Source organism: Zootoca vivipara, chromosome 10 (assembly GCF_965207765.1).
Source record: "Zootoca vivipara chromosome 10, rZooViv2.hap1.1, whole genome shotgun sequence".
Lineage (NCBI taxonomy): Eukaryota > Metazoa > Chordata > Lepidosauria > Squamata > Lacertidae > Zootoca > Zootoca vivipara.
The window spans coordinates 20475843-20503763 of NC_142593.1; the positions used below are offsets into that span (position 1 = coordinate 20475843).

Genomic DNA, 27921 nt, shown 5'->3' on the forward strand with positions numbered 1-27921 from the left:
CAGGCCATCTAGGGTTTTAAGTTTATGCACAAGTGTCTTTGAGTGCCCGACTACTCCCTAAGCAAGCCTACTGTTCATTTGAGCTACTCTCTGTACACATTAAAGAAGAAAGGAGTGATGTATGCAAGCATGCTGATTGGTGCTGCTGTACTAACGATGTGGCTGGAATTAGATCCTTGTCCCAGTTCCTGTTGGTCTGCTAGTCATCTGCTGCTTGCTCCCTTTGGAACAGCTGTCTTGGTGGGGATGGAGAACCTGCCACCCTCCAGAAGTTGTTGGACTTGACTCAGCTCCCATCAACCCTAGCAAGCATGGCCACTAATCAAGAATGATGGGAGTTGCAGCCCAGCAACAGGTTCCCCATCCCTTGCTAAGAACAGACCATTAGGAACTGGAGAGCAGCTACATTCTGTTTTTCAGTGGAGGCTTAAGGGCAATATTTTATATTATGCAGGACATGCCAAGTAAAACCTTGCCTCTGTTCTGCTACATCCTTACCATGTGTCTTTGCGTATTATTGCCGCTGGCAACATGCTAACTTGCAGTTTGAAAGGGAAGGTGGGGCTTATAGCGTGTCCAAAAGCAGATTTCTCAATATGGTTTCACTGTAAAAGGAGCAGAACTAAACAGCCCATTTATTATGAAAGAGGCATGGGCTACATTGCAGAGCCACATATAGGCTTATTTAGTGGAGTGAACAATGGCTTATTCTAGCATGATCATCATCATCATTGCATTTAAGCCACTGAGTGCAGATGAATGTGATGAACCTTCTCAGAATAATTAAAAGTTCATTTCCCCCCAGTGTCTTTCTTACAACCTATGATGCCCTCCAGATTACAGCCCCTATCATCCCTGTCCCTTGGCCATGCTGGCTGTGGTTGGGGGAGTTTGAAATTGCCAACTACTAGTGGGCGCCATTTTGGCACCTCTGCTCTTATCCCTATGGCTGCTGTCAGTAGAAGGGCCCACCTGAATCAGTTTCATTTTTCATGAAGTACCAATATCACCTAATCTAGTGGATAGGATGGACTGTGAGCATGCCAAGCACCCTGAGCCTCAGGGCATTCCCTCGCCATGGTAGCTGGGACATGAACATTATCAAAGCCATTCGCTCCCCCTTCCCAGTGAATCATGGTTTGCTTATGCACATTCCCTGGAGCCTTGAGTATTATAGAATCAGAAGGGCTTGCCAGTCCCTCAGGATATGTGCGGAGTACACAGCTGCTGCTGCTGCTGCTGCTTTGCATGAATGGGACCAAAAGGAAGAATAAAGCAATTTAACATTCAGGGCTGGAAGGTACTATTAACCCTTCCCCCAGTGTTAAGTAATGCATCAGGCTTCTGCCTTAGGGAAGGCGAAGGCACTGGGAGGGGGAAATGAATGAGGAGGAGGAGAAGAAAGGTGAAAGACACAAACAGCATTAAAATAATCCATGGCATTGACAGCCTTGGGGTAAAGTGAGAAATTGGGTCATCAGTTTCTTGTGCTGGGTAGTCTTTGCATTATTAGGATACACACACACACACACACACACTCTCTCTCTCTCTCTCTCTCTCTCTCTTTAGTTGACTGTCAGCTGAGATTTCACCATTAACCCTGCTCTCAAAAAACACACACATTTGTTTTCCAGCTAATAAAACATGGGAGGGGGAAACAAAGCTGAAGTGGCTCCATTTTTATGAGCAGCTTAGTCAAACAGTTGCCTGGAAGAAGACAAACTGTGTTTCAGACTCAGAACTACTTAGTCAAAATAGGACATTTCCACATTCAGCTAGGTTTTACCCAGAGTAAACCCATTGAAATTAATAGAACAAGCTTAGTCTGAACACCACCCCATGTCATGAAAACATAAAGCTTATTTCTCTGCAGAAATGTTAGCTAGTTGCATCATTATTCTTAGTTCAGGGTTTTGTCTTTGCTCTAGGATTATGCATTTGATGAAATGGCATATTTTTGTTTGCATTTATGTAGGAGAAGTCCAGATGTGCAAGCAAAGGAAGAATTGTGGAAACACATTCAGTAAGTATGTCTGCAGGGGTGGGGAGCTTCCATGGAACAATGCAGGTCTATTTTTATGCATGTGGTTGTATAACTTCTTTTTTGTGTGCATTCCTTTTCTAGAAAGGAGCTTGTGGACCCATCTGGCATGTCTGAGGACCAATTAAGAGAGATTCCATATACTAAAGTAGAGTAAGTTGTGCGTTTTTTCTCTCCTAGAGAACAGGAGGGTTTCTATTCCTATATAGCTAAATAAATCTAACTCTGAGATTTGTATTGGAAACAATCATGCAAGATTGGAGAGAGCCACAAAGCTCTGTCTTAAATAATGAGGCACAATCCACTGTGAACATTGCTCAGACCTTAAAGAGAAGTGAATCGCTGAGCTCCATTTCATTTCAGCCAGGTGTACACGTGTTGTGTTGCCAATAAATTGTACTTTTAAGAACGCTCCTCCACTTGCAGCTTAGCTCTCTGCACAAATTCCACCCCCAAGCAAGCCTTGATGGCAGAAGTGAGCCTCACTTTGAATGATTTGAAATAATGAAATGAAATTTATTATGGTCCCAGACCAGATTCACATACCCTACCAAACGAACACAAAATACAACAGAATTAAGTCCGAATTAACAAACATAACAATACGAATATGACAGCCATTAGAAATGTGGTTTAGGTCTTAGTCTCTAAAATATCATCTAGAGTTTGCATCTGAGGCCTTAGTCTTTGTAATAGCACAGCTTGTTCCCCGAGTTTTATGGCAGCCACGCAAAATTTGGCCACCCTTAGCGTGATCTCTGGATCCTTACCCTCTATCAGGGATTTTAAGCATTGAGGTTCAGACCCACTTGGAATTTTCTGTATAACAGGGGTGATAAAGACCAAGTGTATATCCTCATAAAAATGACACCATAGCAAGACATGAGTGACAGTTTCCACCTCTGTCAGGCCACAGGGGCGGACTCACTCGGCATACGGTTTACCCACTTATCACTTTGAAAGAAAATCACCTTAGGGAGCAGACTGTAACAAGGTAAACAACAGACAGAGCAAAGGGGTTTCACACACCTTACCCATCACAGACCTTGTGCTGTTTACATCAAAGCCCACCACCCTCCCCAGTGTGTGCAGTTGGGAACGGACCTGGATTTACACAGAGAACTTACACCATCATGTCTAGTTTGGCTCTCAGTGGGATCCCCTATGCTCCTGTCAAGTTTGCTGAATAGCATACAGAATAATGCTGAAAATCTAGAACAGCTTTGGGGGGAAATTCAGCCCATGCTACCTTCACTTATAAACTCTCCCTTTAATATTTACTCTTCCTCTGATCCCCTAAAGTGACTGGTTGACCCGCTTGACCCTTCTTCCTCAACACACAGTCATCAGTTGCCAGAGCACATTTGCTCCTTTCAGATCAAACACCCATTTCATTCTCGTAATTAGCCCATTTGGGACTTCCATGTAGAGATGCGAGCAAGTGCTTCTGACAGGAGCGGGATCACGTTTTAAATCACAATGCAATTCTGTCACATCACTGAGAATGAAATATACAAACAGTGGTAAACTTCTGCAGGTGGGACATAGAACAGAAACTCTTCTTCAAAAACACCTGCACTCACATAATTTTCTTAGCCAAGTCATACATTATTATTTTTAATACCATGTCTTTCCTAATATGTCTGCCTTGCCTGTTTGCTGCCTTCTAAGCAGCCCAATTTTACCACCATCACCTTACATTTCAGACGACATTGAGGCTGAGAGAATAGTAACTTGCCTCTGGCCTTCAAGTGAGATTGTGTCTGTCGCAAAGGGAAAAAAATATATGCAAACACAATATTCATTAAGTAGCTGCCTTAAATCCGCTCTGATTCTAGGTGCATAGTAATCCATAATCCATTATGATGGCATTTTGAAAAATTTACATTTGTATGTAACCAAATTTATATACCACTTACTGGAACAAAAGACCTCTGTGCAGTTTACGATCATTTACAATAGTCAGTAAAAATACCAATTAAGAAATAAAAAAGCTACATAAATATTTATGAAACAGAAAATAAAAACAGTAACTTTAAAACACTTACTAAAAGCACATGTCAAAATTACATGCCTAGTTAGGCAAGCAAAGTATTTAGCATGCACCAAAAATAATACACGGAATTTCAACATGCAGGGTGATTGTCATACTAAAGGATCAACTTCTTGTCAGTGCAGGAGGAACATCATGTGGCAGTTACGAGTTAGTATGAGGACATATGGATTGAGGAGATTCTTCAGGGAAACAGGTCCAAACCGGTTGAAGGCTTATACATAAATCATATTGAATTTGGCCCAGTGAGAAATCGGAAGCCAGTCCCAATCTATGACGAGGTTTGTTAAATAAATACTGACAAACCGTGCTATTTTTCTAGAAAAAGAGGTGCCAGAACTCACCATGAACACCTCCCTTGTTCTCTTAGAATGGCAATGGCGCCCACCTGAGAGGTGCCGGAACTGAGTTCCAGCTGAAGAAAAGCCATACTGCTTAGGGTTCTGTCAGAAATCGTGTTGTAACACTGTGTACTAACTACTTTCCAGACCAAATACAAAGGATGCACACAGAGTGCATTGCAGTAATCCAATCCTGAAGTCATCAACTGTCTGAACCATAGTCAAACAACCCCAATTCACACCTACCTAAGCCTGTGTGTGTAGTACATAGCTGTCAATTTTTCCCTTTTCTCACGAGGAAGCCTATTCAGCATAAGGGAATTTCCCTTTAAAAAGTGAGAACTTGACAGCTATGGCGTGTACACACAGCCCAATATATTCGCATTACACTTATAATTAAGCAGCTTAACCTAAAGAAACTGCGTACACCACTTTGAGTTGCTTGGAGGAAAGGTGGAATACAAATGAAACAAATATCTTTCCTAAGAAGTCGGAGGGTAAGGATGGGTGTCGCGGTCACTCTGACCTGCACATCACCCCCGGACGTTTGACGGTCTATTGGTGATGTGCCAACGACAAACTAAATACTTTCAATCACTCACACACCTCAGACCAGGATATCGTAAAATAAAACAAGATGGTTTATTGAATGTTTTTATGCGTATTGGTTACTGTACAAAGCTTAAACGCTTTCAAATCACAGATGGTTCCTATACCGGCCTATTACCTCTAAATATGAATTACCGGCCTATTACCTCTAAATATAACTAATAATAATTATCACTAATCTCATAACACTGTATCCTGTCTGACTATCTCACTATTTAACAGCCTCCTCAATAATAACCAGCTCTTATCTTCACACCAACTCTAACCTGACTGACTTCAACCAATAACTCCCTTCAACAACCCTATCTCCAACTCTCATCTCATCTAATTCTCATCTCCCCTCCTGCCTGCCTGCTTCTCCCTATATACACCCTGCTTCTGGCTGGAGAGCTCCCATTGGTCGTTTCCCTCCCTGGCAACTTAACCCCTTCTAGGCCCTCTAGAGGTGAAACGCCACAATGGGCTACTTGGATGGGCTACAGAGGGAAAGAAAAATTGAATATAGGGCAAGACATTTGCTGGCAACATTTGCTCACAAATGCTAATATTACTAATTGGTAGCATTTGTTATTCGGTGTGGATCTTTTAGTTGTGGTTTTTTTTTAATTCTCAGAGCTGAGGCTACTGTATGGAGTGAAAATTTTGTGTGATAATTTTATCAATTTCATATACATTCTTAATATAAATCAGGGTTTCCCAAACTTGGGTCTCCAGCTGTTTTGGACTGCAGCTCCCAACATTGCTGAACACTGGTGAGAACAGTTCCCATAACTTGAAACATTCCACTTGACAGTTGACACCACACAGCTTAGCTTAGTTGGTTAGAGCATGATGCTGAAAATGCCAAGGTTGCAGGTTCAATCCCCATATGGGACAGCTTTATATTCCTGCAAGGGGTGGACTAGATCACCGTTTCCCAAACATGGGTCTCCAGTTGTTTTTGGACATTTCCCATCATCCCTGACCAACGGGTCCTGCTAGAGCTAGGGTTGATGGGAGTTGTAGTCCAAAAACAGCTGGAGACCCATGTCTGGGAAACCCTGATGCAAATGAACTTGATCATGGAGGTTAAACAACTTTCCAGGGTTGTCAACTTTTGTATTATTTTTGATGAGAATCCCTTGTGATACTAATCTGCTCCTGTAAATGTTAATTCCTCTTTAGGACTCAAGGCGACCCTGTTCGCATCAGACATTCCCACTCTCCTCGAAGTTATCGCCAGTATCGACGGTCGCAGTGCTCTGATGGAGAGAGATCTGTTTTGTCAGAAGTTAAGTAGGTCAAGTATTTAATTTGCCAGTGGTTTAATGATAAATGCTATCTATCCCTATCCCCAACTCCAATTTAACGAAATTATTGTGCATCAACTTGTTAAAATATTTTGTGTTCCCTGGCTGACGCCTCAGGAAAAAGTTGAGTGGGAGAGATCAGTGGTTTGCACCTTGGCCTGTTACTTAACTTCTCGTTCTGCTTAGAATCTTCTACACCAGGCCTGTCCAACAGGTCGATCGCGATCTACTGGTTGATCGTGGGTTGCCCGACCGAGGTCAATCCAGGTTGATCTTGTGATCCTGAACGATTGACAAAAAAAGCTCAACAACTTTTGTAAATCCAATGGGTAGATCACTACCAATTTTTTAATAGTGGGATCGCAGTCTCTTAGGAGTTGGACATGCCTGTTCTACACCATTACCAACAGGATGTTGGACCTTCCTGCATATCCGGAAGCACAATATACTTGTATCAGAAGTGCTATCCTGTTAGAGCAGGGGTCAGCAACCTTTTTCAGCTGTGGGCCGGTCCACCGTCCCTCAGACCATGTGGTGGGCCAGGCTATATTTTTTTTGGGGGGGGGGGGGGATAAATGAACAAATTCCTATGCCCCACAAATCACCCATAGATGCATTTTAAATAAAAGCACACATTCTACTCAAGTAAAAACACCAGGCAGGTCCCAACAAATAACCTAGAGATGCATTTTAAATAAAAGGACATATTCCACTCATGTAAAAACACACTGATTCCCGGACCGTCTGTGGGCCGGATTGAGAAGGCGATTGGGCCGCATACGGCCCACAAGCCTTAGGTTGCCTACCCCTGCGTTAGAGGAAAGGGCAGGGCAGTATATGAAAGCACTTGGCCTCCTCCTCCTCCTCCTTTACCGTATTGCTTAAAGGAAGAGGTCACTGCCTCACTTGTATCATAATATGGGAAGCAACCCTTGGAACACAGGACCATAAATCAGCAGTTAAACCTTAATTCGAAGCACTTAAGAACATTTCAAAGTTAGAATAATTGAATTCTATCCTATCCTGGGGGTCTAACAAAGATCGTTGTTCTTGTTTGGGTTCCAGTTGGGCTATAGGAGAAACTATATATACCCTTGAGTTGTATTTATTACTGAGAGAAAAGCATTGATAGGATGCCTGTTCATGTGCAGATAACTTTTTAACCCCAAAACTTTTCTTAACCTGCAAGCGCCATACATCTTACCATTTGTTTTTCTTTCAGTTCAAAAACAGACCTTGTACCTCCATTACCTGTAACTCGTTCCTCAGATGCTCAGTGCCCCACCATTGCAGTATCTCACCAGGTTGGTAATTTGAGTATTTTAAGTTGCATTTGTATATTCTGGGGGAGTGGCACGACAAGGAGAGACTTATGCAGCTTCCAAATCTAATTCAGCTTAGGTCATGCGAACTAGGACCCAGGCCATAAAACTTGGACCTACATTCAGCTGCTGGCAGTAGTGTGTCCCATACAGTCCTGAATGGAGCTCAGAATAGGAGTAACATACACAAGTGAAAGTTACACTGGCTTCCCATAGTTGGAATTGTTGTCTGACTCTAGTTAGTGCTAAATACCACACCTGAAACCTGGGACCCAGGTGGCGCTGTGGTTAAACCACTGAGCCTAGGGCTTGCTGATCAGAAGGTCGGCGGTTCGAATCCCTGTGACGGGGTGAGCTCCCATTGCTCGGTCCCAGCTCTTGCCAACCTAGCAGTTCGAAAGCACGTCAAAATGCAAGTAGATAAATAGGAACCGCTACAGCGGGAAGGTAAACGGCGTTTCCATGTGCTGCTCTGGTTTGCCAGAAGCGGCTTTGTCATGCTGGCCACATGATCTGGAAGCTGTACGCCGGCTCCCTCGGCCAATAATGCGAGATGAGCGCGCAACCCGAGTCGGTCACGACTGGACCTAATGGTCAGGGGTCCCTTTACCTTTACCACACCTGAAAGGCGCTCAAGGGGTGGTGGTGGTTCATTGGGATGGCAGCACGGAGAGGAAAGGACTTAACCAGGCATAGGCAAACCCGGCCCTCCAGATATTTTTGGACTACAATTCCCATCATCTCTGACCACTGGTCCTGTTAGCTAGGGATGATGGGAGTTGTAGTTCCAAAACATCTGGAGGGCAGAGTTTGCCCTAACTTCTTACATTCCCTCATTCTTACAGTCATTCACCAACTCACCCATCCTGCCACCCGCCTCCATCCTAATTGATTCTGTTATAGGATGATATGCTGTTAACACTTACCAAACAGTATTTGGATGTTGCTGAAATCAAATGCCAAGCAATTCCAATGCCACCTCGCCCCATTTAAATTTAATGAATTTAGGATCCTTCCGCAGATGCACTCTCAATCCCATGCATTACAATGTTAATTTCAATTTAGTCATTAGGTCATTTGTTGAAGTTTGAAAGCTTTCTGCATTGCTTTCAGTAAATCAGTGTTTATATTGGGAGTATAGTCATACCTCGGGCTCCCAAACATTGGTCGTTTTAATCGTTGGGGAATTGAACGTTTCGGCTCCCGAACGATCAAAACCCGGAAATGGGTGTTTCGGTTTTCAAATATTCTTTCGGAAGCTGAACATCCGACAGGGCTTCTGATTGGCTGCAGGAACTTCCTGTAGCCAGTCAGAAGCCGCGCTTTGGAAGTTGAACATTTCAGAAGTCAAACAGACTTCTGGAACGGATTCTGTTCAACTTCCGAGATAAGGCTGTAGTACTGTATTTTTCTGTGTATAAGGCAGCCCCTATTTTTTTAAACCCAAAATTAAGAAAGCAGGCCAGAGCCAGAGTCCAGGCTGCCCATGTCAGAGCCTGAACCCAAGCCCAGGCCTCCCGCACCAGAGTCAGAGCCACAACCAGAGCCCCTGTGCATTCACCATCTATGTATAAGATGTCCCCCAATTTTTGACTAATTTTTAAAAGCCAAAAGCATTGTCTTCAGTAATTCTTTTTGCAGGACTGTAACCAGAACACAGAATGTGACTTAATTCTCATTGGTTGTGCATTACATTTTTAGTAATGCATTTTCTTTCTCTTCAGAGGCGAAATGGATCTAAGGACAGCCTAACAGAAGAAAAGGCACAGGCACCCATCAACAACCTGGATGGAAAGCACAGTGCAAAGACAATAAAAATTGTACAAGCTTCACGGCTTAAGACAGAGACCTGATTCTTCTAGTAAAGGACTGTGAGAGGGTGCTGTTCCTTGGCATTTTCAAATGGTACAGAAGTCCAACTACACTTAAAACTGCACAGATGGGATTTTTGACCTGAATTAAAGCAAAGATTTAAACTATGAAATATTTCTTGAGGACGAGGACAATTGCTCTGAAGGATAACACCAGTAAGATCAGAGGATTGAACAAAACAGCTGTTGGCTTACTGGAAGATCTATGAAAGTAAAGGCTTTAGATAATAATTACTCCTGTTCCAAAAACTAGTTATAGCCGATTGTTAACCATGGACAACGCGCTGGGTGACTTGATTCAAAAAATGGAAGTATCAGCAAAGATACAAAAGCAATGTACTTGCCAAATGTGCAATAGTAAATGTTTTCTGAATTTAAGAGCAAGGGCTGTAATTCATATGCCTATACTTGCCTAGCAATGTTGATTATTTTATCAGAACTGAACTTTATACAGTGAATTCTACATCCTGCTTAGTTACACAAAAGCGAGACTCGTCTGGTATGCAGCCTTCCAATTTTTAATGTCCTAAAATTAGGTCCTTAAGATTCATGCTATTGTTGCCGATGTTTTTAGGATCTTTTATTGGGATTCTAGAGCAGGCTTCCCTAACCTGGTACCCTCCCAACAACTACAAATCTCACAATGAGAACGGAGTTGGGGAAGTTCATAGAGCTATGAATGAGGCATCAAATTAAGAGTTTAGAACAGAGAAGTGTTCAGCTGTAAAAGGTGTAGCTATAGCATTTTGAAATGAGTTGCCACCACCTTTGACTTAAGGTGCTATGATGTAATGAAATATCCTTAAACAACCAATGCTTAGGAGCAAGGAGGGGCCCTCCAGATGTTGCTTCCTAGTGTACAGGGCCTAGAAACAGATTAAAAGAATGGCAAGGAGAGAGGCATTACAATAGCACCAACTCTGGATATCAAAAGAGTACAGGTTTCATTTCTCCATCCTTCCACTCCAAGGAAACACGCAAACTGGATGATTAAACATTCCTGCTTGCTCATTGTTGCTGTCCACTTGATTTTACAATTGTGAGATACTCCCATTTTTAATTTCCTGCAAACGGCAGAACATCTTAATTGCAGGGGAGAATTTTGGATTGCCCACAAACACTGGTTTGATTTTGCTTTTCTCCTAGTAACTTTTATGGCAGCAGCTTTCTTGTGTGTATCACACTGTTTATGGGTGAGAAAGACGCATCTAGCAACCATGGTGTTTTGAAATTGATTTATTTTTAAAGTGAACATACACAGATGCTGTGTACAGATGTTTCTCTATACCTATACATGAAATTACCTCTGACACAGAAGTTGAGCAGAATAAGCCACATCATGTTAAACTACTGATACTTCAGTGGCAGGTGTTAATTTTCAATCCCAATCTGCATCAATGTTTTAACTTTAAAACCCCTGTGTGCAAAGCTTACTGGAACAATAGATTGGAAACTATATACCATCAACAAGAGTCTGTTCGTGGTCTGGTGGTGAGCGGTTGCAATGAAGCAAGGCATGTTCACAAGTTTACCCTATTTACTTTCAAGGTGCAAATATCACAATCCAATAGGTAACATTTACACATTACTTTCCCTCTCCTTCTTGATATAGGCTTCTGCTAGCATGTTGCAGCTGATACTGTAGATACATATTCCTGCAAAAGAAAACAATCCGCTATTAATTATCCAGCAACCAAACAGAAAATGTGCCACAAGAAATGAATTTAGGTTACCCTAATTTTTGAAGTAGTTATTAACTGGTGGCAATCTCATTTTTTAAGTTTTGTTTATTAGTTTGACCTGTATTTATATACAATGTGCTGTGCTGATTCAGTTATGTGAAAAGGGTGGTAAAAGTCATTTTTAGAGCATTTAAGTGGACATCTTGCATTTGGTCCGCTAACCGTGACCGTATTTTTGTGAAGGTTGCCCCAGCCAAATTTATTTTGGTATTTTTTTCTAATGTAGAAACTCAAACCTTTATCACTGTGAACTATTAATTATCTAACATAGCTTCACCACCTGACACTTGTTTCACCAAAAGCATGGGAAGAGCAGAGCATTTATCAATCCACTTCTCAAATTGCCTGCCATGCTGCAGTGGATCCAGGAGCATCCCTAGCAACCAGGTCCATAGCTGTAAATCAGGGATGTCAAACTCAAATTCATCAGGGGCCGCATCAGCAGTTTGGTCACCCTCAAAGGGCCGGTTGTGTCTGTAGGACTATGTGTCCACTCTTATCATAAATTATTGTCACTGCATTCAATTATTACTGTTTTTTGTAATAATGTAAGCTCATTCCCGCCCCCACGTGGATCACATTCCTGCGTTGTGGCGCGTGTGTGGGAGGGGATGTAAACGAGGGAAATTTGAACAAAAGGTGGGGATTGACGGCTTCCGGGGGGTGGGGCTCAACTAAACCTTCGGCAGGAAGGAGAAAGCCACTGCTGGGATTAAAAACCTGCAGATGGAAAGAGGGCTTCCCTCTCCCGCCCTGCGCACACCCAAACCCCGCTAGGCAGGATGCCACACGCTGCAACCCACCCCATGCTTTGGAGAGGGGCAGGAACATGCAGTGCAGCGCCAACTCCCTGCTTTGCTTTTGCATCCTCCCTCCTCAGCGCCAGAGTCCCTTCCCCTCACGCTGAGGGAGGGCAGCGGATTTCCCGAGGAGGAAGGCGGCGGCAGCCCCAGCGGACGTGCATCTTCGCCTCAGAGCTGCTGTTCCCCCCACCCGCGCTGTTGTCGTCTTCGCCGCCGCCTCTCCCTACCGGGACTGCAGGCAGAGGAGGCTTGAAAACCTCCCCCCCCCAAAAAAATTTCCCCTCCCACCTACTCAAACCGCGAGGCGACTCCATCTGGAGCCCTACATCACAAGGGGCTGAGAGGAGGCAGCGGCAGAGCGGGAAGAGCAGGAACCCGTGCCGTCGTCGTCGCCTCCCTCCCGGCCGCCCCCCGGGGAGCAGCTCCGCTGGAACTGAGAAGCCAAAGGGCGGCTCGGGGGTGGGGGGCAGAGCAAAAGCCAGGCACCCTCCCGAGTGTCTGTGAGGAGAAAATGGGGGAAGAGGGAAGAGAAACCCGGCTCCATCAAGAGAGCGGCTGTTGCGCTTCGCCTACTTCCCCCTCAGGCTCACTCCGCGTCCCTTTCGCCCGCTTGCTCGCCCACCTCCCGGATGCAGCCGAGGAGAGGAAGGGAAGCGGCGGGCGGAGGCTCCCCAGTGCCGCCTCACTCGCTCTCGGAGACAACAGCAAAGCCCGCCCAAAAAAATCCAGCGCTGCTCCGTCCCGGCACCAACTTTGCCGGCGGCGCCTGTAGGGCTTTCCTACCTCCTCGGCGGGCTTCCTCCTCCTCCTCCTGCATCTCACTTCCCCGTCTGGCCGCTGTGCCACCGCCTCCCTCAGCCTCATTCGAAATTGAAATTCCCTGGCCAAGGCCATCAGCGCGGCTCGTCAGCGCCCCGGGCTCTGCCTGCAGCCCCGCCCCCGGTTTTGACCCTCGGCCAATCGCAGGCTGCAGAACTACTGTTAGTGGTTAGTGTCGGCGTCGGCTACGCAGGCCACATGACGAGGTCTGGCGAGCCGGATTAGGCCCCCGGGCCTTGTGTTTGACACCCGTGCTGTAAATGATCTCTTACTTAATGGGTGGGGTATAATTATAAATTATTACTACTCATTGGCCTGGGTAGACCACTTTCTCCCATCAAGCAGAAGTGTAGAAGTACCTATGGCTTTTGCCCCTGTGCAGTTAAAATAGCTACACCCCACGTGGATGATCAGTAATGGTGAGACAGTTGCCATGGGGCCAAAATAATCTGTTCTCATGGCACTTCCCATGTCCTGGATGTGTATCCTGCTCCTCAAGCCTTGCTTCCCAGATGGGAAAAATAAGGAGAGTGTACGAACAGCGAAGGACAAGACCCTGGCAAAACGAACAGAATGAAGTGGGTGTATACATAAAGGTACACGTGCGTATTTTGCTGACATAATGGACAAGCCACTGTGCCTTAACCCCTGCCTACCTACCCTATTTCCAAGAAGTTATTTCACTTGTTGGAATACAACCCAGCAAAGCCACCACCTTTACCTGCCTGAAAGCAAATGAAGCCTACCTCAAGTAAAGTGCCTGTACCTGGCTCCCAGTCCTCAATTTGTGTTTCTCTTCATATCCTGCCCAATCATATTTTCTTCCTCTTTCCTCTGGGCATGTTAAATCAGAAGAAAATCCCACTGAATTCAGTGGGCCATAGTCCTTAACTATGTGCTCAACCTTTTCTCTTTTTGCTCACACTGCCAATTTCTTTTTCTGCTGGATTCTGTGCATTTCCAGGTCTGTAGGTGTCCATTGGGGCTTATTCTCAAAACTCTTTAAGAATTCAGCCTTCTTGCACCCTCATCTTCCTCACTCATTTTCACCTCCACATCATCAAATGCTGATAAAGGGCTTGGGGTAAACCATCACCCACTTCCTAGGCTACTAATAATTGCTAATCTGTAAGTCACCAATGGGTGTACTGTACTTTTTGTAATTACATCTCTATATTCAGCCCACAGCAAGAGCTACAGGTGTGGAAAGGTTACCAGGTCTTGTAATAGTATTTCCAGGTTTAATTAATTATTCCCGATTAAAAAAACCTCACCTGGTCAGTGCTGAAACACACTATTCTAAGCTAGACTAGTGTGATGCTGGGCACTCCACGTCAGCTGCAAGCTTGTTATAATTGGGGATGTATGAAGACAATGCAGCTCTCAAACAGTCATGCAGCTGCTCTTTAGTCAACTGTGCTGTGTTTTCTGATTCAATACATTTCTTTGCCAGGAAGAGTAATTGCTTAGGTAAGTTGATCCAAAGTAAGATTTTATCTTTGCAGCAGCCTTCCTCAACAAGGGAAACTTTTGAGGATCAACCAGATTCCAAAAATTGCAATGTCTTGAATTAGATTTTAAAACCACATCACTTTGAAGGTCCACAATCTCTCGCTCTATTTCTTCTACACCAGCCTGACACAGTTCCTCAATGACTGCTGCTATATCTGGGACATCAACAGACTGGAATGGGGTTTCCAAAAATGCCACAAGTGGTTCAATAACAGCTAGTTGTTGAAATCGAGCCTGGAAGTGATCCTCAAGTGTTTCAAGTTGGTCAACAAATGGTTTGCTGTTGAAATCACCATCACCAACAACTTGCTTCATTGAAGGGAAACAGAGTAATGATTTCCTATGGAAGTGTGACTTCCACAACTTAAGTTTACCCTTGAAGGAATTGATTGAAGAGATCATGCCAGAAATATGGCTTTTTTCTCTACAAAACTCAGTGTTCAAACTGTTTAATTTTTGCATCAAATCAGAAAGGAAAGCCAAATCAATCAACCAAAGCCTGTCATCAAGTTGCTCAATGTACCGATCTTCAGACTTTAAGAACTCCTTTATTTCTTCAATCAGGTTTAAAAATCTGACCAACACCTTTCCACTCAGCTACCCATCTTCAGTGTACAAGAGGTCGCCGTTATATTCAGCATCCAAATCCTCAAAGAGTACCTTTAAAAGTTTGTGCTGCAAGCAGTCAGACTGAATGGCGTTTATTATTTCTGTAGTAATATCCATGATATGTTTAACCTGGAGTATTTCAGCACACAATGCTTCCTGGTGAATAATGCAGTGATATGAAACAAACTTTGGGAGAGATGCATCTTTCTTGTAGTGGGCAATGAACCTATTGATACAGTCCACCATTGCAAGTGTTCCATTAGTGGTGATGGATGACAATTTGTGAAGAGGCAAGTTTATTTCCTTGGCATATTTTCTGAAAGTCTGAAATAAATCTTCACCTCCTGTTCCTTTTAGAGGTAGTATTTTGAGAAGCTCTTCTTTTACAGAAAGATCACCAAATACCATCCTTACAATGACTATTAACTGGGAAGTGTCTATCATGTATGTGGAGTCATCAAGCTGAAGTGAAAACCAAAGACATTTGTGCAAATCAGTCTGTAGTTGATGCTCCAAGTCACTTGAAATGGCCTCAATTCTTCTGGAAAGTGTTTCTCCAGACAGATCCAACATTTTTATTGCTGCAATTATATCATTTTTATTAGACAACCCTTCAAAAAGGTACTCCCCAACAACCAATATCATCTTCTTCATCGTCCCATCTTCAAAAGATTTTCTTTTCTTAGCCATCACATTTGCAACTTTAAAAGATGCAATTATAGCATTCCTGGATTGCACTGCAGGCGATAGTTGTGCTGCTGTGAAACAAGGACTTGCTTCCCACTTTGTATCAGAAATAGAAATCCTGCTTCTTTTAGTGGGTAGCTCACTCATTTTGGCAACTGCAGATAGAAGGGGGAAAAAAGCTTCATTTCAACTTCTAGTCACAAGTTTTGCCAAACACAAATTTTTGCAAAAATCACATTGTGCTTGCCTAGCTTTGGGAGGGGGACCCAGGTGGCGCTGTGGTTAAATCACTGAGCCTAGGGCCTGCTGATCAGAAGGTCGGCGGTTCGAATCCCTGTGACGGGGTGAGCTCCCGTTCCTCGGTCCCAGCTTCTGCCAACCTAGCAGTTCGAAAGCACGTCAAAATGCAAGTAGATAAATAGGAACCGCTACAGCGGGAAGGTAAACGGTGTTTCCATGTGCTGCTCTGGTTTGCCAGAAGCAGCTTTGTCATGCTGGCCACATGACCTGGAAGCTATACGCCGGCTCCCTCGGCCAATAATGCGAGATGAGCGCGCAACCCCAGAGTCGGTCACGACTGGACCTAATGGTCAGGGGCCCCTTTACCTTTACCTTTAGCTTTGGGAGGGAGGGGAAGGGCCCAAAGACCCTACCAGAACCTCATGCATCCTTCCCAAAGCCCAGCACCTCATCAAATTTTGGGGTTGCTCAGTGCACGGCCTGTGGGTTCCAGATCCAAGTAGGCTACTCTTGCAACGCACTTGGTATGAAAAGTTAGACTGCCCTGGCCTAGAATATCGTGTGAGGACTTGTACTATAGCATGGGAAGGGGATAACTTACAAGTTAGAAGTGTCACTATACTGTCTTCACTGATACCTATTTGGCATTTTCCAAGCTCATGCTAATTTTATGAATTAATTTGAGATGGGGGGGAATTAAGGGGGTTTCTTTCAACCATAAGGGAAGGGTGTACACCAAATTTCATCAACATCAGAGACAGAGGGTAACATGACCTCATTGTAATGACTTGGAATGACCCACACACAAAATGGTGTGTTTTAACTGAAATACAGAGAAGGTACATAACCATAACCAACTCCCACTAGTATGACAGCCAAAGTTAATATATGCCTTTTCTGACACCACATTCACTAGTGAAAGTAATGAATGGGCAACACAAAGGCAAAATTACATGCTGCAAAATGTGGATCGATATCAAAGTGTTGTGGACTAAATGTGTGGCTAGGTCACGGTGAACATAGCCAATGACCACACTGAGGAGGAAAATCAAAGCGTTTACTCAGCCATGGCAGAAGGCACAGAAAAGGTAAACACTTAAATAATCTGTGCAACTCTGAAGTGCACAGCAAATACGATGTATAGCAAACATAAGTATTATGTGAAAAACATGTTAACATGATTACTATTGGGGTCATTCCACACCAAATCACCTATTTTAATACTCGTGCTCTCACAACTCAGATTAATATTAAAAAAATTAATTTGAGGTTATCTCATAGGTATCTACAAATAATTTTTTGTAGGCACCAGGTGATTTGGCGTGGAATGACCCTAAAGAGGGCCTCTCTGACCACTAAAGAAGTGAACTGTATGAAGATAGAATAACACAATGTACTCACACCTATATTCTGAAGTGAAGTGTTTCGTCAAAACTCTGTGCGTTTTGCCTATACCTGAAAAATAAAAAAGAAACAATAATACAGTACAATGAACCAGCCATTTTTGTAGGACTACAAATCATTTCGCTTTAAAAATAGCCCACATAGTGCCTCAGTTAGAGAAACTACATAATGCAATCTTGTAAGAGGGAACCTGCATGGTACACATTTAGCACATAAGGTCACATTAATCCCAGGAAGTTTCACTTGCAAAAGTGGTTATGGAGTTCACTCTTAGCAAATGCCCCTTTTCAGGGTCTGTCCCAAACAGTGGAATGTACTTCTGAGCAAACTAGCAAATTACACTGTCACCAACCCATGTGGTTGCAAGGAAGAGTGAAAATGCTAGAAGTCTTTCCCACAGATTCCTTCAATCAGAGAAAGCTTTGTCTGTACTGGTATACAGTGTGGCCAAATAAACATATGGAATATACCAGGGATAACAACCCAGTAATTTTGAAGTTTGAAGAGAGGCTGATTTAACTAAGCACTGGCATGAGATTAGTCTTTAGAGCAAACTACACACTATGCTACTGCGTTGTGGGGGTCCCTCCCTTAGCCACTGCTCAGGTGTTTGCACCAATTTACTTAAAAAAAAACATTCAGGCAATTGTTAATTGTGTCATGTCGTTTGGTCCTATGCTCTTTGTTACCCACCAGGGTGATGACTTTTTTACAACCTCATTTCCCTGTATCATAATTAGATAAGCTTACATTGAAAGAGATTTGATTAAAAAAAACCTCACGCACAAAATGATTTTAAAAATTTTGTTCATCAGTTTTTTGACCATTTTTTGAAGTCACTGTAAGCAGATATAAAATTGAACCCAAGCTTTAGAGCAGGGGTCCCCCTCTTTTATCTGGCCCGTGATGACCCCCACCGCCACCACCCACTCTTACCGGCACAGCGGCGCACTTCCAGGTCGAAAAAAAAAATGCTGAAAATCGTTTCTGCGCATGCATATGGGCCTCTTCTGACCCGGAAGTGCACCGGAAATAACGTTTGCATGCTTGTGCAAACGTCATTTCCGGTGCACTTCCAGGTCGGGGGAGGCCCATGCGCACCAACAATTTTCAGCGCTTTTTTCTGACCTGGAAGTGCGCTGCAGTGCCTGCAAGCGTGTGCGCACGTGCCCCCACCCTCCGCGCGATCAGCACAATGGGCACCGGCCCGAAGCCGGGTAGGTTTGGGGACCCCTGCTTTAGAGTCACATATATACATTATATAGGACCATCAAACACACAAGGAAGTCAATTATTCACGATAATGTCATTGGACAAGATGAATCTCGGTGGGAGGTTGTCCTTGTTGCGGCAGGAGTCGTGCAAGTCTTGCATAACTGATCACACGCTCACAGCACTGGTTGCTTCAAGCAATGTTGATTGGAGATTTATCTGTTTTCCAGTTGGTTTTCAAGCATTTGAGACCTCTTGGGTAGTCATTCAGGACTGCAGATAGTTCATCAAAACGCAAGAAGGGCTAGAGTGGCACGAGAGTTCCAGCGTGCATTGCTGATGTTTGGGATCTGTTGAAACTTCACGAAGGGGATCTCATTCCTGTTGGGTTATGCTTCCTTGTGCTCGTTGATGCTTCATTCTCATCCTCCCAAGGACTGTCTTTGCTGTTGTTGCATGAGTCCGTGTAACTTTCGGAACAATCAGGTGGCGCTGAGCTGGTAAGTGTTGACTCTGGTGACACAGTGGCTTCCATTGCCTTCTTTCGCTTGGATGGGTGGATGGTCTTTGCACCAACACATTTGTTAGTGGAATAACCAACCTTACCCTTGCTCTCAATTTGCAGTTTGTAGAGGTTCTCATCCTCTTTGCACATCCATTCGCCTTTCACCTTTGTCACGTCAAACAGTTCATTCAAGGAATCAAAGTTTTGTTTCTTTCTGCATCGCTCATAGTCCTTCAGAAGGTTTGCTAGTTTTGCACAAATGGCTTGATCAGATACATGCGGGAAGTTCAATGTTTTGCTCCATAGGGCTTTAAGCTCCACAGCAATTAGACCAATCCTCTCTCTCCGTTCTTTGGCCGTGGATTGAAGAAATTTGAAGCGTCCAATGACGTGGTTTTTCAGGGGCATGTGACTCTGTTCACTCAACGGTACTTCATAAATTGCCACGTTGCCTCTTCTTGATGGCGCTTGAAACTGGACTAAATTCTTTGTCCAGATTTCCTTGTTCTTCTCAGTGTTAGAAAAGCTCTTCTTGAACGACATGTTGTCTTCTACTCGGCAACTGAAATAGAAAAGGCCTTAACGTAAATACTAGCTGACCCGGCTGCGGCTGATTTTGTGAAATAGAAGTTCCCCTGTTTAACTTCTGTCTGCCCCTTCTCTGTCCCCACCCCCGTTTTCATTTATCATCTTCTTCGCCCCCCTTTTCAATTACCGGTTTGCGTGTCCCGGCTGCACACAGGTCGTGGAGGGGCCACCGGAAAGTTGTTGCTTCTTGCGGTGGGAGAGGCGAGCTCGCAAATGGCCGACGGAGCTCTGCCAGGGGGAAACTTTTTTTAGCTGCAGGAATAGTATAGAAGCCGCTAGAGGGCAATGTTTTGCTACCTCTCCTGTAGGTTCTTTTCCCAGCATGCCCGGCAGGGTCTGCTGGCTGAGTTTTGAGGTCCCAAAAAGGGTCTTTTTACCTTGCGCAGGTGTGATATTTGTATACCCTATGTTGCTAAGAACACTCCCCATTGTGGAATGTGGCGATGTGTCCAAATTTGATACGAATCGGTCAAGCTGTTATGGAGCAAGGTTTTCGCCAACAAACATCCAGCTTGAACATTTTTTAATAAATAGAATTGTTAATACAATTTTATGAAATGGTAAAACGGCATACAAAAAATTTAAAAACTGTGTGTGACCTTTTTAAATATTTCAATGGAATACACCTCATTTTAGTCATTAATAGGCAAAAGCTCATCCATTTGTGCTACAGGAAATAATTTTTGAGAAAAGTCATCACCCTATTACTCACATTGTGAAAATAGGACTGCAGTCAAGCTGAAGTGTTAAGTCTTTATTCAGAGAAGAGCTTTAAATTTTTCAAAAAACTTAAAATGAAGAGAAAGAAACTACACATAAGACTTTCAAGGAGCCATGGGCAGACAAACCTAGAGATGTCCCACATACAACAAGCCTGCTAGGAACAATTCCTAGCATAGGGAAAAGTTGCAAGGGGGGGATTTGTTCTATGCCTTCTCTGACACCACGTTCATTAGCAACCAAAACGAACGGGCAACACTGAAGGCAAGATGACACAAAGGAACCAAAACCAACCAAGCAAGCAAAGATCTGCACCTGCATGCCTATACATTAAAGAGCTGTATACATTTCCCGCACTTCAGCATACTGTATTTTAATAAGCCTGGCTGTTTGTAAGAATACTGAAATGAAAAAAAAAATCCTCCACTTTTCTTTCGTCTATGGCTTCTTTCTCACAAAATCTCATTTACCCCTAACCCTTTTCTCTCTAGAAAGAAACAGGAGAAGAGCTGCTGAGAAACAGGAGAAGAGCTGCTGTGCACTGTGTGCGTGTTTGCGCTCACAGCGAACTTGCCACACGTGCGAAATATCCCCGCTTCCTATCGAAAAGTGATGAGCCCCCCCCCTCGTGCTAGCCTGTCCCGTCAAGCCCAACCAACACCGCCTCCTGGGGCTCGACAGGGCGCGAATCCGAGGCGGCCATGCTATGCCGCCATTACTTGCCTCAGTGCCCCCGCGGCCCCACTAACACCACGCGCTAAGCAGCAGCAGCAGCAGCAGCAGCAAAAAGACCCCGCAGCCTCCGCGCGCCCATTCGCGCGAGAGGACGAGCTCCCTCAGGGGCCGGTATGGCCTCCTACATGCCCGCCTTGCTCAGTCCCCCGGCGGCAAGGGAAGAGAAAAAAAAGAGCGCGTAGGGCCTTTACTTTTAACCGCTGGGCTTATTTTTTTGGGGGGGATGTTCATACCTCGGGCCCCCGCGGAAGCTTAAAGCGGCACGCGCGGAGCTTTCGCCAACCCCCGGCCTGAAGCAGCTCCCGCCGGCAGAGGCTGCGGCCTTCGAAGGAAGCGCTTTCTTCCTTAGGGCGCTGCGGTTCGTTTAAAAGGGCTGCTGGGAACTGCACCTCCGCGAGGGGATAAACCGCAGAGCCCGGGATACTTTCGAGGGAGAGACGAAACGGCAGAGTCTGTGGGACTCCGGCTCACTTCAATCCCCTCAGCGAAACCTCCATGCCTGCGTCTCCCCTCACCCGCTTTCTGTTTCCCGCCTTCCTTGCCAACACATATGAGCCCCCTCTCCCCCCCACCAGCTTTACTCACTTGGTTGGCTCCAGCCCCCGCAGCTCTTCCCGCGCTTTTCGAACACCCCGCTTGGTATTACTCTGCCCCTGCCCTCAGCGGCTCTCGCAACAGCCACCTCCTTAGCGCGCCGAGAGCGGTAAAAGGGACGCCCTTCCCCTTCCGGTCGCTACTTATAGCCTCAGCTTCGGGGCAAACCATTGCTGCTAGAGAGGGGGGTGCGGGGGAGGAGAGAGAGAAGACCAGGGCAGACCGCGCCATTCATTGATTTCTGCAGGAAACCACCGTAGCCCAGACAGGTTTCAATCGTCTGGCATATACCAAACGTGCTCTCAGGTCACTCGCTAGTCGCTCCCCCTCTTGTCGAAACATGAGGAGGACGTGGAATGTACCAACTGTGTTTTCTTCCCCCCCTCCTCCTTCTTACCGCTGTTCTCATTCAAACGGCTGCTGGACCCTAGAGATAATAGTGCAGAGTAAAGCGCAACTTGTTCCGCGCTCGCTTCTTATCTTTTGATTTGGGATCTGCATTTTGCAGCAGGAGAGGGGCAAAAATGCACGTGGAGATGCCGCGGGGCGGGTTAGATGCTGGGGCCTTCCGCCTGCGGCCTGCAGCAGCTGCTACTCTACCGCTGCGCAACATCTTGTTTGGCGCAGCAGTTAATGATCACATTCTGTCATTTTCTCTTTTATTTGGTGATTAAACCAGATTGCCGGTGTGGGCCACAGAGGATGAAAGGCTTCAGTTTCTGCTGATGTGCATGCTTTATATTATTTTAATATGCTACGTAACGTTGGGTCAGGACAGGAAATAACGCCAAATTGTTTCTCTAGCGCAGTTGCCTTTCTTTGCCATCGATCATCCTAAATCAAGAAAACAAAATAGTTTAGGTATAGACAAGACAGACAAGTGGTTATATGATATTATAGAACTACTAGTTGCACTGGATCTTGTGCAATCTGCGGTCCTTGAGAATAAGCCCTGTTACACATAAACAGGCTCAGTTTGGCTTTAGGTCTTTAACTTTGCTCCTTTCAGGATGTGTGTGAAAAAGGCCTCTGTGCATGCTGAGAGGTACTCTGCTTTTTAATACTTTTTAATATTATGTGGAGAGCATTTTGCTCAGTGCCCTTCTCTTTCCCCAGCTGAATGCAGAGCTTGCCAACAAAACTCCATAAAGGGGATCCACTGACTGAATTCCTATATTCAGTTGCCCAGTAAATGTTCTAAGCTACTTTTTGGGTTGAGTAATTCACAACAGACCACTTCATTTATTAATGAAATGCTTGTTTTATATTTAGGAAATACAGCCAGACAGATGTCGCTCTTAAGAAAGAAAATAGAGAAAGCACGTTGGTATCTGTGGATGTGAAAAATAAGGCTGTTTGGCTGACTTCGGTTAAACAGAGATCACGTACAAGATACTCCCTTTAAAGTGTCATTAAAATATGAAGCTATGAAACTTTGTCTAAAAATTAAGCTTCAGGTTTTTAATTTTTACTTCTTGGAGAACCACAAACCAAAAAGCAAATTCCCCAGCCAATACTTTTTTTCCCTTCCCCAAACGTATTTTATTCCCACTTAATCATAAATAATAATAAATCAACAAAAGGCTATCTCCCTTTTGCATTTAGAAATAGCGCTGCTCTTTGCACAATTAGCTCTCCTTTGTTCTCAGTAGACCAGTTGTTTGCAGAAGCAAGCCTCAAGATAATGTAACCAGGCCATCCATTAATACCTTATCATCTCAGGATACTGTGTAACAAGTTGAACTCTAATAAAATCAGAGCACAGGATATGTTTAAATCTCATACATCTCTGAGAAAGTTGATGTCTGACTTACAGAAAGCAGACATCATGCCCTGGAACGTATATTTGTTCTCTCCCTGCAACTTTTGTTCTGCCTTAACTTTTAACATCTAACCTAAATGTGTGTGTGTGTGTGTGTGTGTGTGTGTGTGTGTGTGTGTGTGTGTGTATGTGTGTATGTGTGTGTAGGGAACTTAAAATGCTTGCTCCCAAATGAGAACAGACACACCTGACACGGCTTCAGTTGGCCTTAGTAAAAGTATTAGTACATTATTAATGTTATTTTAACATGTAAATGATGTTCATTCTGGCTTATGTAGGTTTATGATGTTTACCACAGAATTCTGTGGGGTGTACTCCAAAGTAAGTGTACATAAGATTATAGCCTTAGAATTGCAATCTGAAATTCAGCCCTATAGGGATCATTTTTTAAATAATAAAGGACTCTATAGAGATCAGGCACCAAGAGTAATCTTTCTGTTCTCTGTACTCCCAATTTGTTGAGAAACCACCAGGTGTCTCCAAAAGTCTAAAAATCCTTTGGTTCAAGCAAAGAAAAACATTGTCAAGTATTTTTGTTTAATACTGTAATCATTTTTGTTGAAAGTTTTCAACATAAAATACAAAAAAAGCACAACTAATCTAAGAGATAAAGATGGGGAAGAAGCAAAGAGAGAGAGAGAGAAGAAAAAAGAGAGAAAGGAAAAAAGAAAGGGGGGGGGGAAAGAGGATAATAACAAAGGTAAAGGGACCCCTGACCATTCGGCCCAGTCGCAGAGAACTCTGTGGTTGCGACACTCATCTTGCTTTACTGGCCAAGGGAGCCAGCGTACAGCTTCCAGGTCATGTGGCCAGCATGACTAAGCCGCTTCTGGTGAACCAGAGCAGCGCACAGACACTGACTGACTGATGAGGCAGCTGAATGGACCCTGGGCTTGGGCTATGCTTTAATGGCTCAAACTACAGTGGTACCTCTAGTTACGGACTCGATCCGCTCCAAGGTGCCAAAAAGTCTGTAACTAGAGCACCGCTTCTGTGCACGCACACGGCGCGATAGAGCGCTTCTGCGCATGTGCAAAGTGCCCAGAATGCTTCTGCGCACACGGCAAAACCCGGAAGTATACACTTTTGGGTTTGCCACGTTCGCAAGCCGAAAAGATGAAACATGAACCTAACGCAACATGAGGTATGACTGTACCTGAAATTTTCAAAATGTTTTTAATTGTTTTGATTGTTTTAATTGAGTGTCTAATGGGGTGCTTTCTAATGGAGATATGCTTATATGTTAATTTGTATTTTTGTTGTTAGTTTAGTTATTTATGTTAGTTAAATTCTACAAGTTATTTTAAGGGGAGAGGGACAGGGCTACCCAGGGAGGGGGCCCCAGCCGAGAGAATGGCTGGGGCAGGTTCCACAGCGGAGGATGCATTGGGTTACCCAATCTCAGTGATCAGGGGCAGGAGGAGGAGGAGTTATGCTATGACCAGACCATGTCATGACCACAAAGCTGTCCAATATAATAGCATATATCATTGAGACTGCCCCTTTTCTGTCATGGCTTGGTCTGTCACATAGTGATTCGAAAGGTGTCAAGGGTCTTGAGCCCTCACCCTTTCGTTCCAGATACTTTGCAAAAGTGATAGTTGTAATCAGGAGAAATTTATGCCTTTTGTTTAAATCTGAAGAAGGTATTGCAGAAGCAAACAGGCTTTGGATAGCAGCCTATCCATTTGGAAAGTTGGCAGTTGTGGCTGGCTGGCTGCTAGGCCAAACTTCCTGATGGGCACACTAGCACAGCAGAAGCCAGATGAAGCTGCTTTTTTCATGCAAAATATGAGGGTTTTTTTAACATCAGCACACACTTCAACGGGGAGATTCCTGCGCAATGTCCGCAATAGAGCTTTCTCTTGTGCATGCTGTCTGAGCAATGCTTTTTGCATTTTGCTATGGATTTACAGTGGAAATGTTTCCATGAGCATAATATTAAGCATAATATTAACTGGCAGGGTACTCCCCAAATGATGGGAATGTACTGTACAGTATATGAAAAGGTGGGACTTTAAACAGGCCAGATTGTATATTATGTCACAACAACTATTTACACTTAGTTGGATAAATGACACTTACATGTACCCAATCAAGTTGCACATTGTGATTGCATACTCCCAGTCTTTCACACTTAAAAAAAAATCCCTTGATGAAACAAGATTCACTATTATCCATCAATAAGCACAGGCATGCAGGAAAGAACACAGCTTGGAGTTCTGATCTCCAACTGTATCCATAGAAATGCCAGGTAAAATCAAAGCCAAAGCAAACTATGGTTTCATATCCTGGCTTGGTAGTTTTCTGATTTGGATGTAAAGGAAAACTATGGTTAATTGAGGACTTTCTGGATTAAGCACAATACACCAGAATGGGAACAAGCAGTGCAAAAATGAACAATGCAGGCGCAAAAGGTCATGCATCATTTGGTTTACTAATACCCAAAATAGGCTTATTCATAGCCTGCTTCAGGTACCGGTATCTAGTATGAGAGTTAAGAAAACCTGCAAGGCGGAGATGTGGGAACAAGCATGCTGGCTAAGCTCCTCCCTCATTCTCATTGGCCTCCTTGAGTTGGAGGCTGACGGTCTGAAACCAGAAGCCTCCAATAGTCATGGAGGTTCCGATGTGTGTTTTAGAATCCTGGAAAATCAAGGTTCTCAAATCTGTGGAGAGCATCTATAAGTACTGGAGGGCCCCCATTTCAGACAGTCCCTCTCCAAATTATGGAAATTGAGAGAAACAATGAGCAGAGATGGGCACTTATTTAATGCAGGGTTTGCATATCAGAGGAGGGCTTAAGCTGCATTAAGTTCCTTGACAACAGAAAGGCAAAATATAAATGTAATAGATAAACTTGAAACAACATTGTACAGTCATACTTTGGCTCCTGAACGCCTTGGGAGTCGAACATTCAGGCTCCCAAATGATCGAAAACTGGAAGTGCGTATAACGGTTTTTTAGCATTCTTTCGGAAGCCAAACATCCGGTGGGGCTTCCACGGCTTCTGATTGGCTGCAGGGGCTTCGCATTGGAAGTAGAACGTTTGGAAGTAGAACGTTTTGGAAGTCGAACAAACTTCCAGAACAGATTCCATTCAACTTCCGAGGTATGACTGTATTATAATTGTTCTAGCAAATGCAGTTATATTTTCAGAAGCATTATAAACTTTGTTCTTTGTAGTTTACATATCGCTATCGAAATATTGCCCACTCTGCATCTCAGTTTTGCTTTAATCCATTACACTGTGGGAAAAGCTATCAACACCTTTCTATAGCGCGTCTTGCTGTTACCTTCATTTGAAGCATCTTTGGACACCACATGGCATCTTAATCAAGTTCTTAGGTTCCTGTTTCCTTGCCCATCTGTTGTTTTGGCATCTACTGTGTCATGTTTTCTCCAGGTGGATGGGTAGCTCAGTGTCAAGAGGTTTCTGCTAAAAATAAAAAAATAAAGAGACATATGGCATTCCTGGGATAGAGGAAGAGCTCTTTGAGGAAAGGGAGAGCACTGCCAGCCTTAATAAGGACCTGTTACAGGAACTGACATATCAGCTTGCAACTGGGAAGAAGCCTGGTGCTTTAACCGATGAGATTACTGCAAACAGTCAAGGTGATACGTTTTAAGAACCAATGAGCAGGTGGGGTGCATGATGCCCAGGAATCAATGTGCCAATTTATGTCACTAGGAAGTTATGGGTTTTTTTTAGCTGATGGCTGCATAAACAGTTGAGGTCAGTTTTCTTTTTTGTGTGGAAGGGTACCACAGCTTCTGTATTGATTTCCAGTACCCATAAATTCCCCAGATGAAAGGGACATTCATTATGATAGTGATTTCTGCAGCAATAACCAAAACGAAGGAAGTATAACCCTTAATTCAATGAACGAAAAAGCCTAGGGATAGTTATATTTTATTTTCAGCTAGATAGCTGAAAAGCTTCTTCCTAGTTGATTCTCACCATTCATATCTGGAGAAATCATTTTGGTCACCTAGGTTGCAATTAGATATCAATAATCACAGCTACTATTAATAGCTTTCTTTGAGGTCGGACTATCTCTGCTGTTTGTAGTCCAACTGATGTAACTGTTATAAGTGTAGAATTCAGTTCTTGTCAATTTTTACTGGAAGGGCAATGTGATGTTGGTCTTCTACACTTTGCACTGTATAATTTCGGTGCTTCCCTGCTCCCAGCACCCTCCCTCATGATCAGCTCCCCTGCAGGTGGAGGAGAGCTAGGTGATGCACTCAGCACCATGCACAAGAGACCAGTTGGATGGGGCCCAAATCATACTAATTGTAATGACATTCAGTGCATTCGATCAGTTTATCATGCATATTGCCCAGTGAATAACATGCTCAAGATGGAAGGTGAAATAAATTATTTTCTAGCACTTTTAAAC

At 44.0% G+C, this 27921-nt stretch overlaps 2 protein-coding genes and 2 non-coding genes across 7 annotated transcripts in view; 1 reads left to right on the forward strand and 3 right to left on the reverse strand.

Annotated features, from left to right (window-relative positions):
* EPB41L4A (erythrocyte membrane protein band 4.1 like 4A) overlaps nt 1-9904 on the forward strand; it is a 103691-nt gene extending 93787 nt beyond the window's left edge. For all 4 annotated transcript variants that reach the window (XM_035100315.3, XM_088653113.1, XM_088653115.1 and 1 more), the window contains 5 exons: nt 1976-2023; nt 2126-2194; nt 6209-6319; nt 7556-7637; nt 9380-9904. In XM_035100315.3, the coding sequence (XP_034956206.1) occupies nt 1976-2023; nt 2126-2194; nt 6209-6319; nt 7556-7637; nt 9380-9508 (439 nt within the window). In that variant the 3' untranslated portion in view covers nt 9509-9904. The remainder of the gene's footprint in view (nt 1-1975; nt 2024-2125; nt 2195-6208; nt 6320-7555; nt 7638-9379) is intronic.
* An 842-nt stretch (nt 9905-10746) lies between these two features.
* Nucleotides 10747-21798, reverse strand: LOC118077031 (general transcription factor II-I repeat domain-containing protein 2). The gene is made up of 4 exons (XM_035100320.3): nt 21688-21798; nt 17340-17393; nt 14165-15853; nt 10747-11181 (listed from the first exon to the last, which is right to left on the reverse strand). The coding sequence occupies exon 3, from the start codon at nt 15843-15845 to the stop codon at nt 15000-15002; it is 846 nt and encodes a 281-aa protein (XP_034956211.1). The 5' UTR covers nt 15846-15853; nt 17340-17393; nt 21688-21798; the 3' UTR covers nt 10747-11181; nt 14165-14999.
* On the reverse strand, nt 16751-16884 carry LOC118077043 (small nucleolar RNA SNORA13). Its single transcript, XR_004691599.1, has one exon. It is a non-coding gene; the product is annotated as a small nucleolar RNA SNORA13 (small nucleolar RNA).
* On the reverse strand, nt 20500-20634 carry LOC118077044 (small nucleolar RNA SNORA13). The gene has a single exon (XR_004691600.1). It is a non-coding gene; the product is annotated as a small nucleolar RNA SNORA13 (small nucleolar RNA).
* Nucleotides 21799-27921: the final 6123 nt, after the last annotated feature.